This window comes from Ascaphus truei, chromosome 21 (assembly GCF_040206685.1).
Source record: "Ascaphus truei isolate aAscTru1 chromosome 21, aAscTru1.hap1, whole genome shotgun sequence".
Classification (NCBI taxonomy): Eukaryota; Metazoa; Chordata; class Amphibia; order Anura; family Ascaphidae; genus Ascaphus; species Ascaphus truei.
The window spans coordinates 11,490,742-11,506,634 of record NC_134503.1 but is presented as its reverse complement, the minus strand read 5'-3'; the positions used below and the strand labels follow the sequence as shown (position 1 = coordinate 11,506,634).

The following is a 15,893-nucleotide window of genomic DNA, read 5'->3' as shown; positions in this document are numbered from 1 at the left end:
GGTACACAAAGTCAACGACAAAGTCAACGAGAGCCACCATCAAATCCAAGGGCATCCAACGGGGACAGGGACAGGAACTAGAGCTGTAATACAGAAGAGAGCCAGGCATAGACGACCGAACAACCAAAGCCACAGAAGAACTATGCAGAGCGAGGAAGGAGAGGGCAGACTGGGGTTATATATGCAGGAGGACCAATGAGAGCAAGAGGTGGAGCGGAGGCCTGTCTGAGCAAGCCCATTGATAGGTTCAGGTGCCCAGAGTGGGAGTCAGCCAGGTGAGTGGAGACAGCCTGTAGCTGATGGGAGGCGGTGCCAGCGGTGCGGGAGGAAGGCAAAGAGGGTCAGTGCGCGCGCGCCCTGTAAGGTTCCCGTGCGCGCGCCCCGGCCGCGTGTGGGAGGAATGCGGCGTGCGCCGCGGAGGAGCGGCATGGCGTCCGACCGGAGGAGGTAAGGAGCCGACGGGGCGGGGGTCTGGGACGGCCGCACTGGGAGCCTGGCTGACGGGGACCCGCTGAGAGGCGCGTGTCCCCCGATCCCTTACAAATACTTTAGCCCATATGCACTAACTCAGAGGTGGCTAACGCCAGCCCGCAAGGGCCACCAACAGGTCAAGGTTGAAGGATATCCCTGCTTCAGCGCAGGCGGCTCAATCAGTCCCAGCTTCAGCACAGGTGGCTCAATCAAAGACTGTAGCGCCATTTAGAGAATGCAGGCCTTAGAGTGCTAGAAAAAGGTCAGAAACGCAAGGGCCCTTCCATCACGCCAGAGGTTAAGTTAAATTGGTAAAACAGCCTGGCAATTGTGTGTTTATTAACTGCAGGATCTCTGTGACTGCCTTATTCAGGAGACAAGTCTCATTAAAACAAAAAAATGTTTATGGTGGGTGGATAAAAGGATGTCTTCGCAGATTGCTACCTGTTTGTAGTTTCAGCAACACACACAACGCCTACCAAGTGAGTCCATAATGTGCTGCTTACAGAGCAATACCATTGAGTCAAACTAAGAGCGATATGCCACTGCTACACACCCACAACAGTGTGAAATCCTCATGGTAATATCCTCCTGATTGGAAATAGCTGAGTTACATCCACCATGGGTGACCCAGGCATAATATTCTATTACTGCATGGCACCTGTGACCAAATCAGAATGGATGGGGTTTAAATAAACATGCATTTCCCATGGCTATTCCAGTGGATAACAAGTGTTCTACTAAAGCAAGTGCAAAAATAAGATAAGAGCTACAGTACCAGTGCACACAGTATTTATTCTGGCCAAAAACACAGACCCGCACACATTATGCAAAACCCAGAACAAATGCATATATACAGAACCTTCCATAACTAATCTGGCCACAAAGGGACAGGGTTCTCTCCTGTTACAAAATGATAACACCAGTGACCACAGTGTTATAATATTGCCACGATTGTATAATGTAACCATGTATTTGTGCCCAGGACAAACTTGTAAACGAGCGGTAACTCAATGTATTACTTACAGGTAAAACATTTTAGAAATAAATAGTATACATAATTGGCTGGTAATGCTTCCATGCAACACATGACAACAATCAATGATATGGACCTTACACACCAAACAGACAACATTTGCATTCATTCATCCAGGGGCTTGTGAAGTTTGCACTGCACTGCTCAGCCTTCGCCAGCTGTGAAAAAGAGTTAAGAAAACGGAAAATGGTGTTTTCACCATTATAGCTAGACAGACCTGCGGTGCCAATGTCCTGCAGCTCTCTTTGCAAACAAAATAGTTTCACATCAAACTTGATCATAGGAGTTAAAAGCCATTACCCCTTCTTGCAGGTCTGTTCCGGCTTCTGGACCTACTTCTCTGCCTCTGGAGCTGTGTCCTTCCAAGCAGCCTGTAGTAATAGGATGGTCTCCCAGAACTTTTCCTGCTGTTCACAGACATTCTTTCATGTGTGTTAATCTCCCAGGCAAAGCAGCACCGCGCTCCAGCTCATAAATGTACTTCGTGTTTGTTTTTATCCTGTGCGTGTCCAGCACAATATATATAATGACGCCGAGAGAGCTCCAACTCAAATCTCCACAGATGAGGTGCAGGTCTGAACAGAGGAACGCTGGCTGCTGGGCAGGCACAGGGCTGTGTCTTTTCTGATAAGAAATTGTTGTAGTTAGAAAGTGAAGGAAAGTTGAGCTGAACGAAATCCAGGACTGGAGTCTATGGACTTGGGAAAACTGTCAGAGCTAAAGCAAACATACAGCCTAGCTGGGTATGACTTCCACACAATTAATGAGTTATAAATACCAGAGGAGTTCACGGTGCAGGGAGGGATAAAGGTTTTTTTAGTTTTTTTAGAGGCTTCCGCAATGCATGACAGTTTATGGGATGAAGTCCAAAGAGACCCTTCGGTGAAACTCATGTTCATGAAAAGGCAGAGGCTCAGCATGGGGCTGGAGTAAACGGCCGATAAATACTGTACAGGTAGTCCTCGTTATCCAACGTTTCACTTTACAATGAATGGCATACCCAACTCTTTACAATGCAACGCTATGGGCCGTTTGACGCCGGAATGCGTTATCCGACGCTCACCGCCACCGATTAACATGGGACTCACTTTACAACGGTTTCACTATCCAACGCTACTTCCAGAACGGATTCCGTTGGATAACCGAGGACTTTCTGTACTTCACCCAGTGGGGGTGGGAGATCAGGAGGTAGAAGGGTTGTCAGGGGGTTGCCAGCCTGATGGAGGGGCAGGGGGAGATGGTGTGGGGTTAATTACCTCTGGAAGGGGGACACCAGAATTCACGCAGCTCTGGACTTTTCCTCCCTCTCACCACCATTTTTTTCTGTTGAGTTGGTCAAGCAATGTAACAAACTGTATAAGAAGTATTTTTGTGGAGATGAAGGTCACGTCAGTCATGTTTCTTCCAAGTCTTTCCAAGTTACAGGTGTTTGCATCACAGCGGAACTGCCGGGCCAGCCCTGATAGGGATGCGACAGTAGTAGCGGAATACACTTTCCCAAGCCAAGAGAAATGCTGGTTCTGGGTGTCAACTTGGCCTACGCGAGGATGGGCAAGTTACGCACATTACAACAAGCAATGCATCCAGGGGAGGGGGCCTAGCTACAGATATAGCAAGACTTACAGTACTGTCTCCAGAGCCTAAGGACGTGACTTCAGAGATAGTGCTGCCTCGGTCACGCTTCAGTGGATCCATGTTTCTGCATCGAACCCACTGCAGCAATAATCCGCCAGTGGCGGTCATAGTCATTGAGCCACCTGTGCTGAAGCTGGGATATCCTGAAAACGTGACCCATCGGTGGCCCTTCAGGGCTGCAGTTGGCCACCCTTGCAGCAAGTCTTGCTACATGTCTTGGTTGTAGAGGACCTCGCCCCACGTTTTCTCTTTGTTGTTACGTCTTTACGGGCTGGTTTGGGCAGTTTGTTCTTAGTTAATAATGTGACGACCTACGTTTTACCCACAAAAAGCCGCTTTGTTGGTTTAAAATTGGGGTATGCAAGGCTTTGTGCCCTGGGCCACTTATGTATTAAAGCCACTTGAAAAGTGTAACAGAAGAAGGGGGAAGGGGAACCTTAATGAGAGCTCAAATGGAACAAAGCACAACCCAGAGGCAGTTTTTCCTTTGTCTGTATTACATCATATTGAAGAAATAAACAAAAACTGGATTAGCTTACCCGTGGTTTGCTTTTCTCTCTGTCTGGTACATGTGCTCTGTTTACTTTGATGTTTCATACAGGTAGTAAAATGACCACATGTGTAACATTATAAAAAAAAAATCATCTCTGCAATGCATCGCTGGCCACTGGCAGTGCAAGGGTCAATAAAGTGTGTCTGAGTGACAGTGAGCCAAATAGCGAGAGTTTATTTTTGTGTGTGTGTGAGCTTTTGATACATTTGGCGTATAAATGCAGCCGAGGGATATTTCTAAATTCTATCAAATATCTACTTTTCTGTGTTAACCTCTGAAATGAAATTGCACTGCGCGTCTCCAACACTGCTAAACAAGAGTGATACCTACTTAAATATGTACTCAAAAACAGCAGGGTAGGTAGCATTATAATATTAAAGCCCAGCACAGATAGGTCATGAATATCTGCAGACAGCGTTAAAAAGTTTGTTAAAAATCACCCTTTTAAATATAGTGTTCCAGATTTCATTATTAGAACAACCCCAATCCCATATATTGCTGGCCCAAACCAGGTACTGAATGTAAAAGTTCATATACTTTTTCACACACGGATATTGAACGTTAAATCATGTGTGGATCAATAAATGTTGAAAAAGTTTCATGTTTCTGTGTCATTTGTTGGATTAGGTTATCTTTATCTATCATTATAACTTAGATAAAGATCTAATAACATTTTAGGTTTGAAACAAGTGAAATATGTAAAAATCCTAAGTGATTCACAAGCTTTTTCTCGCCACTGTATGTATAGCTTTATTTATATAGCACCATCCAGGCACAGGGCCGCCAAGAGGGGGGGACAAAGGATACTGGCGTCCCGGGCCCCGTGAGACGGGGGGGGGGGGGCCCGGTCGGGTGCCAGTTAAACTAAACTTTAAAAAAAAAAAAAGCGCCGGGTCTCCCTATTGGCAGCGCCGGAAGTCAGCTGCTGGGTATGCTTCCGGCGCGCCAGCGTGAGAGGGAGGCCCGGCGGGTGCAGGAGCAGCCTTGTGGGACAGGTGCCTGCCGCCAGGCCCCCCCCTGCAGCATCGACCCCACCACCAGGACACCCCCTGCGCATCGGCCCCCCCTCCCCCCCTCATTGGGCGAACCGCTCACGTGACCGGCCCTGTGCGCGAGAAATCCGTTTTGAACTATTTCACTCGCATCGCGTGCCCCCTCCCGCTTCCGACCGCACGTATAGACGCGATCACTGCCTTTAGGCAGCCTGATCGCTCAGCATGCGGTCGTGTCCGCGCGGTCTGCCCCTGTATGGACGCAGCCTTAGACATGAGGATGGTAGCAATAAAGTTGTAGTTTGTGAGGTTAGATCAAATGGTTTTTGCAAACTCTGAAATGGTTACACTTGCAAACTGATGACCAATCATTCCTGATGTAAGTAGACTCTGGCTTCAAAGGGGTTAATGAGAGAAAGTACTGCAATGAGAGTCCAGCATTTGCATGTCTAAATACAAGATAGGATGAAAAACACATGGCAGCTACTCGGATGGTTATTTGTTTTAACAAGCCAAGAAGAGACTTGTTAAAACTCCATGCCAGGATTTCACAGACATACTCACGGAGGCATTGCATAAACTATCCAATCAACATGTAGTGGCAAAGCCGCAGGTCAAGAAGGCAGAACCACAGCTGGACAACAGTCCCAGAGCAAGTTAGGGAAACGGTTACAGAGCGTGCCTGATTCCCACACAAAGTCACTTTCGGTCACCAGTCTTGGAAAACAGAAATAGCACAGGTTTAGTTTTCTGTTTGGAAGTAACAGGACATAAAACCGCCTGAATAGAATATACTTGGTGAATAAACAACTTGTGCGGATCGTACACCCCCTGCAACGCTTAACAACTTGTAAGGCCGCGCTTATAGTTCCGGTGACGTCGCGTCAAAACAAATGTATTGAATACGTTGCGTGCGCTTATAGTAGGAGCGCCGCGACGGAGCGATCCCTGGAAGTCAATGCAATTTCAATTTTTCTGTGACCGCAGAGTGACGTCAGCGTCGCCGTAGCAAGGATTATAAGCGCTGCCTACGGGTCTTTTCACACCTCCCCATCGCTCAACAACTAGTGAAACACTCTTCTTGCCTTCCCCCCTCACTCAACAGGTTGAAGGGCCCATCTACCCTCCCACTCACCAGCTCATCAGTGTCCCTCTACCCAACCACTCTACCAAGCTCAACAACCCATAGCCCAAGTATGTCGTCCTGGGCCCCGGGAGGAGAGCAGTCGGCCACCTTAAAGCTGCAGTTCAGTCTTTTTTTTTTTTTTTTTTACATTTATTTTTTTACTTCAATAGTTTCATGTGTGCAATCTCTAATTACCTAAAGAACTGTATAGCTGCAGCTCAATTCGTTTTCCATGTATTGATAGGTCGAAATTTGGTGACATATTAAAAGCTGGCATTTGTTTATAATCTGCTTGACTGGCAGTGGAAGCTCATGAATATTCATGCGCACTGCTGCATTGACAAGTGCTAGAGGGAGGGCAGGGCTGACAAAGGGGTGTGCCAGGGCTTGTGACAGGACATGAAGGGGCAGTGCCTTAGCAAATGGCTGTTAAAATAGAATACAAGAAAATTGGTCTTTCAAAGTTGTTTTTTTAAAAACAGAAAATGCTGAAAGTATTTTTTCTTACTACAGAACTGATTTATTAAAAAAAACAAACATGCAGGATATTGACTGAACTGCAGCTTTAAAAGCTTTGTATTACTTTTCAGGACTGATGTTTTTGACGCGACACAAATTTGAAGAAGGGAAAAAAAAAAACAGGTTAGTACACAAACCCCTAAGTGTTTTAAAAACAACTAGATTTCTTCTCAGCTTAAATGAGCATTCAGTTTTGTTGTAAAGAAAACACACACTGAATAACTCATTGCAGTAGGTGAATCTTTGCACTCTTTAGAAAAAGTTCTGGAGGAATAAAAAACAAAACAAGAAGTTGCTACTGCATTTGGAAATAACTTGCTTTTTTCCGTGGTTGACATTAACATTCACAACCTGCCGACCGTTCTCATCCTTTCCATAATAGAAGAGGCACATTTTAGCATGACTGGTCCATCTGCCGCGTGTTTGCATGAATGAATGCACATGGAGCATGCAAGGGGAAGAGAACAGAATGACAGAAATGACACATGCAAAGTATAGGAAGTTTGTATATATTAAAAGTATGTGTTTATAGCAGGCGTGCTCAACTCCAGTCCTCGAGGGCCGCAAACAGGCCAGGTTTTCAGGATATCCCTACTTCAGCACAGATGGCTTAATTAGTGGCTCAGTATGACTGAGCCATTAATTGAGGCAGGTGTGCAGAAGTAGGGATATCCTGAAAACCTGGCCATTTGCGGCGCTCCAGGACTGGAGTTGTGCAGGCCTGGTTTATAGTAATATTATAGCTTTTGTGGTTAATAACTTATAACAAAATGCCTTCATAAAGTGTTGCATATTGAGGCTATACTCATGCTGGAGCCTTTAATCTGGCACTGGTTCCCAATGAGCCCTGTGGTTCCATCATTGCCTGCACATCATTGTTTGCACTTCTGTTCCCACACGCCCACGTGCAACGCAGAACGAAAAGAAACAGGCAGTAGTCTTGACTATGGAGTTAACAAAAGACGTCTTGTATGTTTCCAAGGACAAACAAGGGCCGTGAAATCATATAATTACAATTGCAGCAACAAAGCAGCGCTTGGAACAATTTAATTTGTCGGAAAGAGGGAAATCAGGGGTGACATGCGCACAGTGGCTCATTACTGGTGCACGGTGTGTGATTATTTATCTATAGACAGTACGCCATAGAACCGCAATCTCAAAGTATACTGGCTCATATGGATGCATCGGACGCCAGATTTGCAGGGAAACTGGGTCGAACACCCACCTGTGCTGAAGCAGGAATATCTTTCAAACCTGACCTGTTGGTGGCCCTTGAGGACAGGACTGGAATAGGAGGTTTTAGGTGGAATTACAGAATTAAAACGTGTCTTATTGTAATTGTCTGTCCCTGTCAGGGATCTCCTGGTCCTCAAAATATTGACAGTTTTTTTTTTGTGTGTGTGTCCGTTTTCACATAAAAAATGTAAAAAAAACGCAGACACATGTTGATATGGTCGTGAATAGGAAATTGTCATGTGATTTCCCGTTGACGTTGCAGCTTTTTATTGGCTGCCAGGGCGATCCCTGACCCCGCAGCTGTGTTGTGTCTGGAAGGCAAACAATATTCTGTCAGTTTCAGCGCCTGGGGAACCACCTGGCTCAGGTACAATATATATATATATATATATATATATAGCAGTGCAGATTGCTTGTATATTAACAGATCCCATTAATGGTCTCACAATCCAAATTAAGTTAACAATACTTTTAATTACAATCTTGTTGTTAAGAATATGCAGCTCATTTTGTCTGGCGAAGCAAGAGATAACATGTCCAGGAGCATGCAGTTGGCTAGTGTCCTTCTCCCCCACTTCAAAGACAGTCATTACGGGGCACCACGTTTCTTCTGACAGAAACTGGGAGTATTGAAATCAGAAGTTAAGTTACCGATCCATAGGTTACTTAATAACTTCTCAAGATTGCAGTAGCTATAGAATTACATAGGCTATGGGGCATATTTTATAAGATCTTCAAGTGTGGGTTCGTGTTTTCGGGGCTATAGAATATGCCCTTATGTTATGGAAGATATGTGCATCTTCAATTTCAATTTAGTTGAGATATAGATAGATATATAGACACACACCGTATTCAGCAAAAAAAAGGGACCCCTTTAATTTTTCATGATATCTTCTATATTTTTTGCTCAATCCCGATGGAAATGTGCACCATTGTAGGTGGTCTGCTATGTAATTAACACTGTATAAGAAGCACAATGTTGGCTAAATTGACGTCACTGTACTATGTCAGAAGGTACCAGATGCACTGCGGGAGGTTCATGTTCATTATGCGAGAAATCGGCATTTTTCCTTTGTAGCTGGTAAATGTGTTACACTGTTGTAATCTAATCTGAAACACTAAGATTACTATAAAGGTTGAGTTCAAAATGTCCATCTGCTGAAATGCACGCCTGAAGACAAGAACGCCGCTGTCTGATTGTATAATCGATAAAGCGCTGATCCAGCTGCTCCCACTTCTGAACAATACGTTGCTTTACCAATTACTTTTTCGAGGCCTCCTTGCGATCATGCTTGATCGGGAAACGTTTTATGTAAGCCTTTTGCACCATAATTCTTGCTCTGTCTCAAGCACTTTATAACGTGCTTATCTTCTTCGCTAAACACCATTTTGTAACTATGCAATTGATGAGGTCATTATGCTGTCACCAATTCCAAATGTGACGCCCCCTCCCAAAGGGTTACTAGCAGTGTTTCTGTTTGCAAGGCCCGACCCTGGGTTGCTATGGGGATCCAGACGTCACGCAGGGGTATTTAAAGAGAGACTGTTCTAGAAGGCTAGGTTCCCAGAGGTTCAGAGGAGAGGAGCTTTGGGGAGAGTAGATAAGAAATGTTTATTAAGTAATAGCATACACCAGGCCCCTCCTGTTTATTATGTTACAGAGGGACAGTATCTCAAGTTAGAAACCCCTGAAGAAATGGAGTCCTGAACAGTTCAGTAAAAGGAATACGGCACGCCAGAGAGAGCGATCCGCGCTAATATTCCTCAGCATCCCGTACGGAAGTGGCAGTTCCCAAATAGGCAAAAAGATATTGGGTCAAGCAATAAGACTCACCAGGATTCCTCTAGGGGCCACGTATAATCGGAGTAACACTGATCATGGTTCTGGAGAGACATGGGGGGCCGAGTCCCATACCTGCTAAGAGCAACTAAGTCAGAGTACCTCCATTTGAGGGTTAAGAGTGGGCACTGGTGGAAGAAATGTAGTTATGTGTGTCCATGTATAAAATACTGTACAACATTTGCCAATATGTGAATGAGCGTCCCTGTGCTTGGGGACACAAATAAATGACAGTTGTGCTATAAAAGTTCCTGGCGCCGGTTATTATAGAACCTTGCTACCTCATTGGCCAGCCACCTGAATTCAGGCTCATGAGTCAAGGTAAACCATTTGGAATATATATATATATATATATATATATATATATATATATATATATATATATATATATTAAACACAGAAAGAAAAAAGAGGGTCAGAAATGGAGCACTCAGAAAATATATGGTGAAAATAGAAAAATGGATTTTATTAGTAATGCAAAAATAAAATAATTAAAACATACCAAAACACATACCACATATTAAATGACTGCTGTAGAAATGAAACTTATAATATCTAAACAAAAAAACCCCAAACATGGAAGAACCATATAATGAGAGTCCCAATAGAACAGAACAAAACTAGGGGAAAAGAAAATTCCCCTAGAGATGTAGTGACGATCGGCCGATCATAGGGTAGGTAGGGACTCCAAAAAATAAATGGAAAAACCAAATGACACAATAGTAAAAAATAAGATGATAAATCAAAATATAACACTATAAACCAAAAACCTGCATGTAAAGCAACTAGAGAAAATATCCAAATGCTGCATAATATAACACATGAGATGCCAGGCAAAAATAGGTACTAACATGGGGGAAATTTGAAAGATGAACAGCAAAAGCCTGAGTGGCTAAGATAATGATGGTGAATAACATGAACAAAGCCACAGAGGTAAAATAAAAAAGACCCCCTTTTTTTTTTTTGCATTTTTGCATTACTAATAAAATCCATTTTTCTATTTTCACCATATATTTTCTGAGTGCTCCATTTCTGACCCTCTTTTTTCTTTCTGGGTTTAAATTGTCTTTGGGTCGGTAGCACCGCCAGAGGGTATTATTTACCCTGACGTCTGGTTTGGTGTATTACCAGTTCATTTTGAGTTGATTTGACTGCGGCATCTATTTTGTTTATATATATATATATATATATATATATATATATATATATATATATATATAAAACATAATACTGAGTTAAGTTATGGTGAGTAAAAAAAGTGACAAAAACCCTCCACAGGAAGGGTTTTCCTGTGGAGGGTTTTTGTCACTTTTTTTACTCACCATAACTTAACTCAGTATTATGGTTTAGCCTATCCCATAGCCTCTCTTGCATTCCCAGTAAAATCAACCCCACACTGATGAGACCCATCAAGGTCGAAACAGCTGTCTGTGGGTGGTTTTCTGGGTATGCACCTTAACCCTGGCTGTGCTCAAAGCTGTGACCATGCAGCAAGCTTAAGCCTATAGGGAACCATGTTAAAATGGTTATTGAGGCAAAAAGTGACACTGTGTGCTCATTTGCATGTCATTTCCCAGAATCCCTTGCTGCAGTGGAAGTGCTGTATGCTGGGTGATAATGGGGAAAGGCGGGGTTGCAGACCTGCCTAAGACATGCAGATGAGCATACAGCTATATTTGTATATATATATATATATATATATATATATATAAATATATATATATCACACCGATGTAACACCCCCTAGGAAGCCGGGCAGGGTGGGGTCCAAAAGAAGACTCCGAAGGGGGAGACGAAAATCCTGCTCAACAGACCGGGCGTGGAGATTTAGTAAATCAGAGAAAATATTAATTCCCTTCTGGCTGCAGCACCCCAAAAAAACCCCAGCAGAATTTAAAAGTTAAAATTTATTAGATATGCATTAAATGGACGGCTTCTAAATAAAGGCGAAGAAACACATATAAAATCAATTACATGTAGACGGAAGTAGGTGTGTGTGCGTGTAAGAGTGGTGCAAATGTTTTGGGTAATTACAGCCAGAATGGCAAAAATAATATAATCGGCTTTAATAAGTAAATACACCTTAATTACCCAAAAAGGAAGGTGGGTCCGATAAGTCAGACCAGAGATGATGGGGCAAAAGTGAGCTACTTACTATTGGAACCTCAAAGGATCTAGTTATAAATATCCCCTACCTGTTTGGTACTAATTAACTTTCCATCCGTAAATAAAAAAAATGTAGGATGGTGAAAATAATAGCTTAGGGCAGGGGTGCGCACACTTTTTCCCCCTGCACCCCCCCTGCCTGCTCGCACCCCCTGCTTGCGCCCCCCCCCCCCCCTCCAGTTAAACTACCAGCTGGTTTTTAGTTGGGCAGGTCTACGCGGGAGACTACTTCACAGGTCCACTTTATTGGTGTATACTATCCACTTCTCTTTTGGGCAACCTAACCTATTCTTTTCACCATCCTAAAGTTTTTTTATTTATGGATGGAAAGTTAATTAGTACCACACAGGTAGGTGAGATTTATAAGTACATGCTTTGAGGTTCAAATAGTAGCTCACTTTTGCCCCATCATCTCTGGTCTGACTTCTCGGACCCACCCTCCTTTTTTGGTAATTAAGGTGTATTTACTTATTAAAGCCAATTATATTAATTTGTCATTTTGGCTATAATTACCGAAAACATTTGCACCTTTCTTACACGCGCTCACACCTATTTCCATCCACGTGTAATTGTTTTTATATGTGTTTCTTCGCCTTATTTAGTCCATTTAACGCATACCTAATAAAGTTTAACTTTTAAATTCTGCTGGTTTTTTTTGGAGAGCAGCCTGGAAGGGAATTAATATTTTCTCTATCAGTTCAGGGAGGGTTACACAAAGAATATTTATTAGATTATCAAATAATTCTTCAATGTAATAATCTACTGTGACAGACTGATAATTTCTTAAAATGTCATGAAAATTTAGTAATTTTTTTGCAAGATATAACAAATAAAATAAAAGGACTCAATTTTTTCTGAACACAGTGTATACATTATATATATATATATATATATATATATATATATATATATATATATATATATATATATATATATATATATATATATATATATGTGTAAGGGTGTCACCCCCGGTTTCCCTGATGTCCCTTTGCCCCCTGTCTTACCCCTGTGGCAGTGGGGTAAGGGGACGGCGACTTCTCCCAGTGGGCGCCGCCATCTTGGTTGTGACGCGAGGTTCGCGCAATGCGCAGAGGTTGGCAAGGGTAGCGGTGGCGATTACAAGTGTGCAGGAGCTCTGGGAGGTTGCGCAGACGCAGTTAAGCGTAGCGGCGCCATTACATCTTCGCACAGGCGCAGTAGAGATCGCGCACGCGGTCCCCATAGGAAAGAGGTCCTGAGTGGACTACATCTCCCAGCAGCCTCTGGGGAATGCCCTATGATCCCTGTCACCTGCAGCCAGCCAGCCACTGACACTTGCAGATTCTCTGCAGCAGGGGATTTGATACATTGTTGTGAAGCACATGAGTCAGTCAGGCTGAGGACACAGAGGGGGAAAGAAGGGGGGGCAGAGAGCTGCGAGATTCTGCTCTAGGCCAGAAATCCCCAGGCTAGAGTTGAGGCCCTGACTCCCCACTAGTCAGGGTGGGTGTTCATAGGGACAGGCCCTTAGGTAAGGGCCCTGTGCCCCTTCAGCTGTGTGCTAGGCAGGGACCTAGTGACAGTACCTGTGCCGTTCCTTAGTGCAGGAAGAGAGAGAGGTCCCTGCATGTTCCTGTAAGCTGTGTTGCTAATACAGAGACTGTCCTTATGGAGGGACGTTCGGCTGGACCCCATCCACGCGGAGGTACAGATCAGCGCTGGACCAAGCGGCGCCGGTAGATCCTTTGCGAAGACACCCAGGTGTAGAGACACCTGGGCAGGTATTTACAGCTTTCCACACGTGCACCAACTTTACCTTGCTCCTCACATGTGACAGGCCTGTTCACACACTTGGGTGGGCTTGGACTCTTTGGACACGGGGTTGGGAACGGGGTGTAACGGTATAGCCCAGTTAGGTGCTAAGGAGGTTATAGCCCAGTTAGGGGCAAGGTTATAGTTGCCAGCTAGTGGCAGAGGGTGGTACATATATCTTGTTGTGTATTGCTGATGTATGTGTTAAGTTTCATTCTGCATATAGTAAAGACCGTTGCTATTTTACATCCAGTCTATGTGTTCATTTGTATGTGTCCTGCGAGGAAGAACTCCCGCTCTGCTGGGAGCCATCACAGGTGGAGGCGCTGCATCATATAGTAGTAGTAAGAGTAATTCACCCCAGGTTCCCCGTGGCGGAAGCTCAGCCCTCCTGGTTGCCAAACAGGTACAGCACCACACTGATAAGTAGTCAGATACACCTACCCACCTCAATCTCACTTAGGGTGGGGGTAAGAGGGCTACATATATATACACACACACATATTTACACACACTGTGTGCTTATTTGCATGTAATTTCCCAGAATACCTCGCTGCAGTGGAAACACTGTATGCTAGGTGATAATGGTTGAAAGGCAGGGCTTCAGACCTGTCTAAGACATGTCAATGTGCTCACAAGTAATATTTTTATATGCTATATGGTGGAGGGTTTTTAGTGACCTTTTCACCCACCATAACAATATACAGTATATATAGTTTATTGAAGTGTCAAAGACAACATGATATAATTATCTCTTCTGCTTTGACAAAGCTCACTGACACAAAACGTCTGTCGGCTTTTTCTCAAACAATGTCCCCACTGTAGCATGAAACATATGGCCCAACGCATTAAGGTCGGTTCTTTTATTTATTTATTTTTGTCTATCTACATCATATTTTCTGGGGCATTTCAATGAACTTTGTTAATAGAGTGACCTGTTCTTCTCATAAATAAATTAAGCCAGCAGGTAAATATTTGATTCACCCACCTTAAATATGGCTTCATAATATAGCCCTGATGTGAAAGGTTACAGCAGAGCAATCCTGCCTACGTTTTCAGACATAACATTCCACAAGCATGTAAGACAGGGTGGCCAACTCCAGTCCTCAAGGGCCACCAACAGGTCAGGTTTTAAGGATAGCCCTGCTTCAGCACAGGCGGCTCAATCAGTTGCTCAGTCTTCAATTAAGCCACCTGTGCTGAAGCAGGGATATCCTTAAAACCTGACTGGAGTTTCCCACCCCTGATGTAAGGGTATCGCTTCCATATGTTAACCACAGATAGTACAAAAGGAGAGCCCATTGTAGCTACAATGATATGAATTTCAGTGGAGCTATAAATCCAATGTGTTGTTGGCCTGTCCAAGAACAATGGGTTAATATAGCCCTGTGGATGAATTGTCTATTCGACGATTATTCAGTCTTCAAGGAAAGTAAGGTTTCCAATGTATTTCTTTCTTTCCTTGTTTCTGTTGAAATATTTATCTCACAACAGACTGCCAGTTACTCACGTATCGGCTCCACTAAGCAGAAACATCGCTGGTTTGTACGGTATATGCCAAACGGTGACTACCACCTGCAACTGTCTGTTAATAGGACATATGGTGCGAGCTGCCAGTCTTCATTAGACTCGGAGGCCATGAACACAAACACTAAGTTACAGCATGTCGCTGGAACACAGAACGACACGTTGATATATCCATTGCATGCAAATCAATGTGTGTAGTAGCAGAAGCAAAGTGCACAGCGAGACAGAGCACTAAGCACTACTAAACAAAACAATCACATGTGAATAATTAAAGGGTTAGGGTCCTAGCACAATTGATTACCCTGGTAAAAGACCCATCTATTCTGCAGTTTATTCAATAGTGTTCAAGTGCTTATGAAGGTTAATCTTGGCTCCTCAAAGTCCTATTCGTGCACTTTGCTACCCATTTATCAGAATATATTGGACTTTCAGTATATATTGAAAATTCTCAACCAGCTCAAACATGTTATACCATTTTTAACATACCGTATGATTAATAAGCTAAGATATGTTAGGTAAGCTTTTCAAATCGAGAACGGCATGAGGATATCTTCTGCACCTGTTCCACCGACTCCTGCTTCAAGCCATGCCATCCAACACAGTGGTCAAGCTGCAGAGAAGGATTCTGGGTAATGGCATGGAAAGGAGTAGCCAAATTGAGTGCACATGCCAACCCCCCCCCCCCCCCCCCCCCACACACACACAACAACAGAGCTATTTAAAGGCTTCTAATAAACTGAGAAAATATACTGCAGTGATTCCAAGGTTGTAGTGAGTAGGGGAGCAGTGGGCAGCTCCAGTCCTCAATGACCACCAACAGGTCAGGTCCACGACTGAGCCACTGCTTGAACCTCCTGTGCTGAAGCAGACATATCCTGAAAACCTGACCTGTTGGTGGCCCTTGAGGACTGGAGCTGCCCACCCCTGGTATAACAACATGCAAGTACTGGTAATTGCATAAAGCCAGGCACACATCTTAGCTCTATATACATCACCCA

The 15,893-nt window shown here is 43.8% G+C and overlaps 1 protein-coding gene across 6 annotated transcripts in view; it reads right to left on the bottom strand.

Moving 5' to 3' along the window:
* Positions 1–15,893, bottom strand: part of DAB2IP (DAB2 interacting protein) — a 613,541-nt gene that overhangs the window by 389,747 nt on the left and 207,901 nt on the right. Inside the window, exon 1 of one of the 6 annotated variants that reach the window (XM_075578969.1) lies at positions 1,808–2,143. The exons of the other annotated variants lie outside the window; for them this stretch is intronic. Coding sequence (XP_075435084.1) covers positions 1,808–1,928 — 121 coding nt within the window. The 5' untranslated portion in view covers positions 1,929–2,143. Of the gene's footprint in view, positions 1–1,807; positions 2,144–15,893 lie in introns of those variants that run through there. 6 annotated transcript variants of the gene reach the window in all.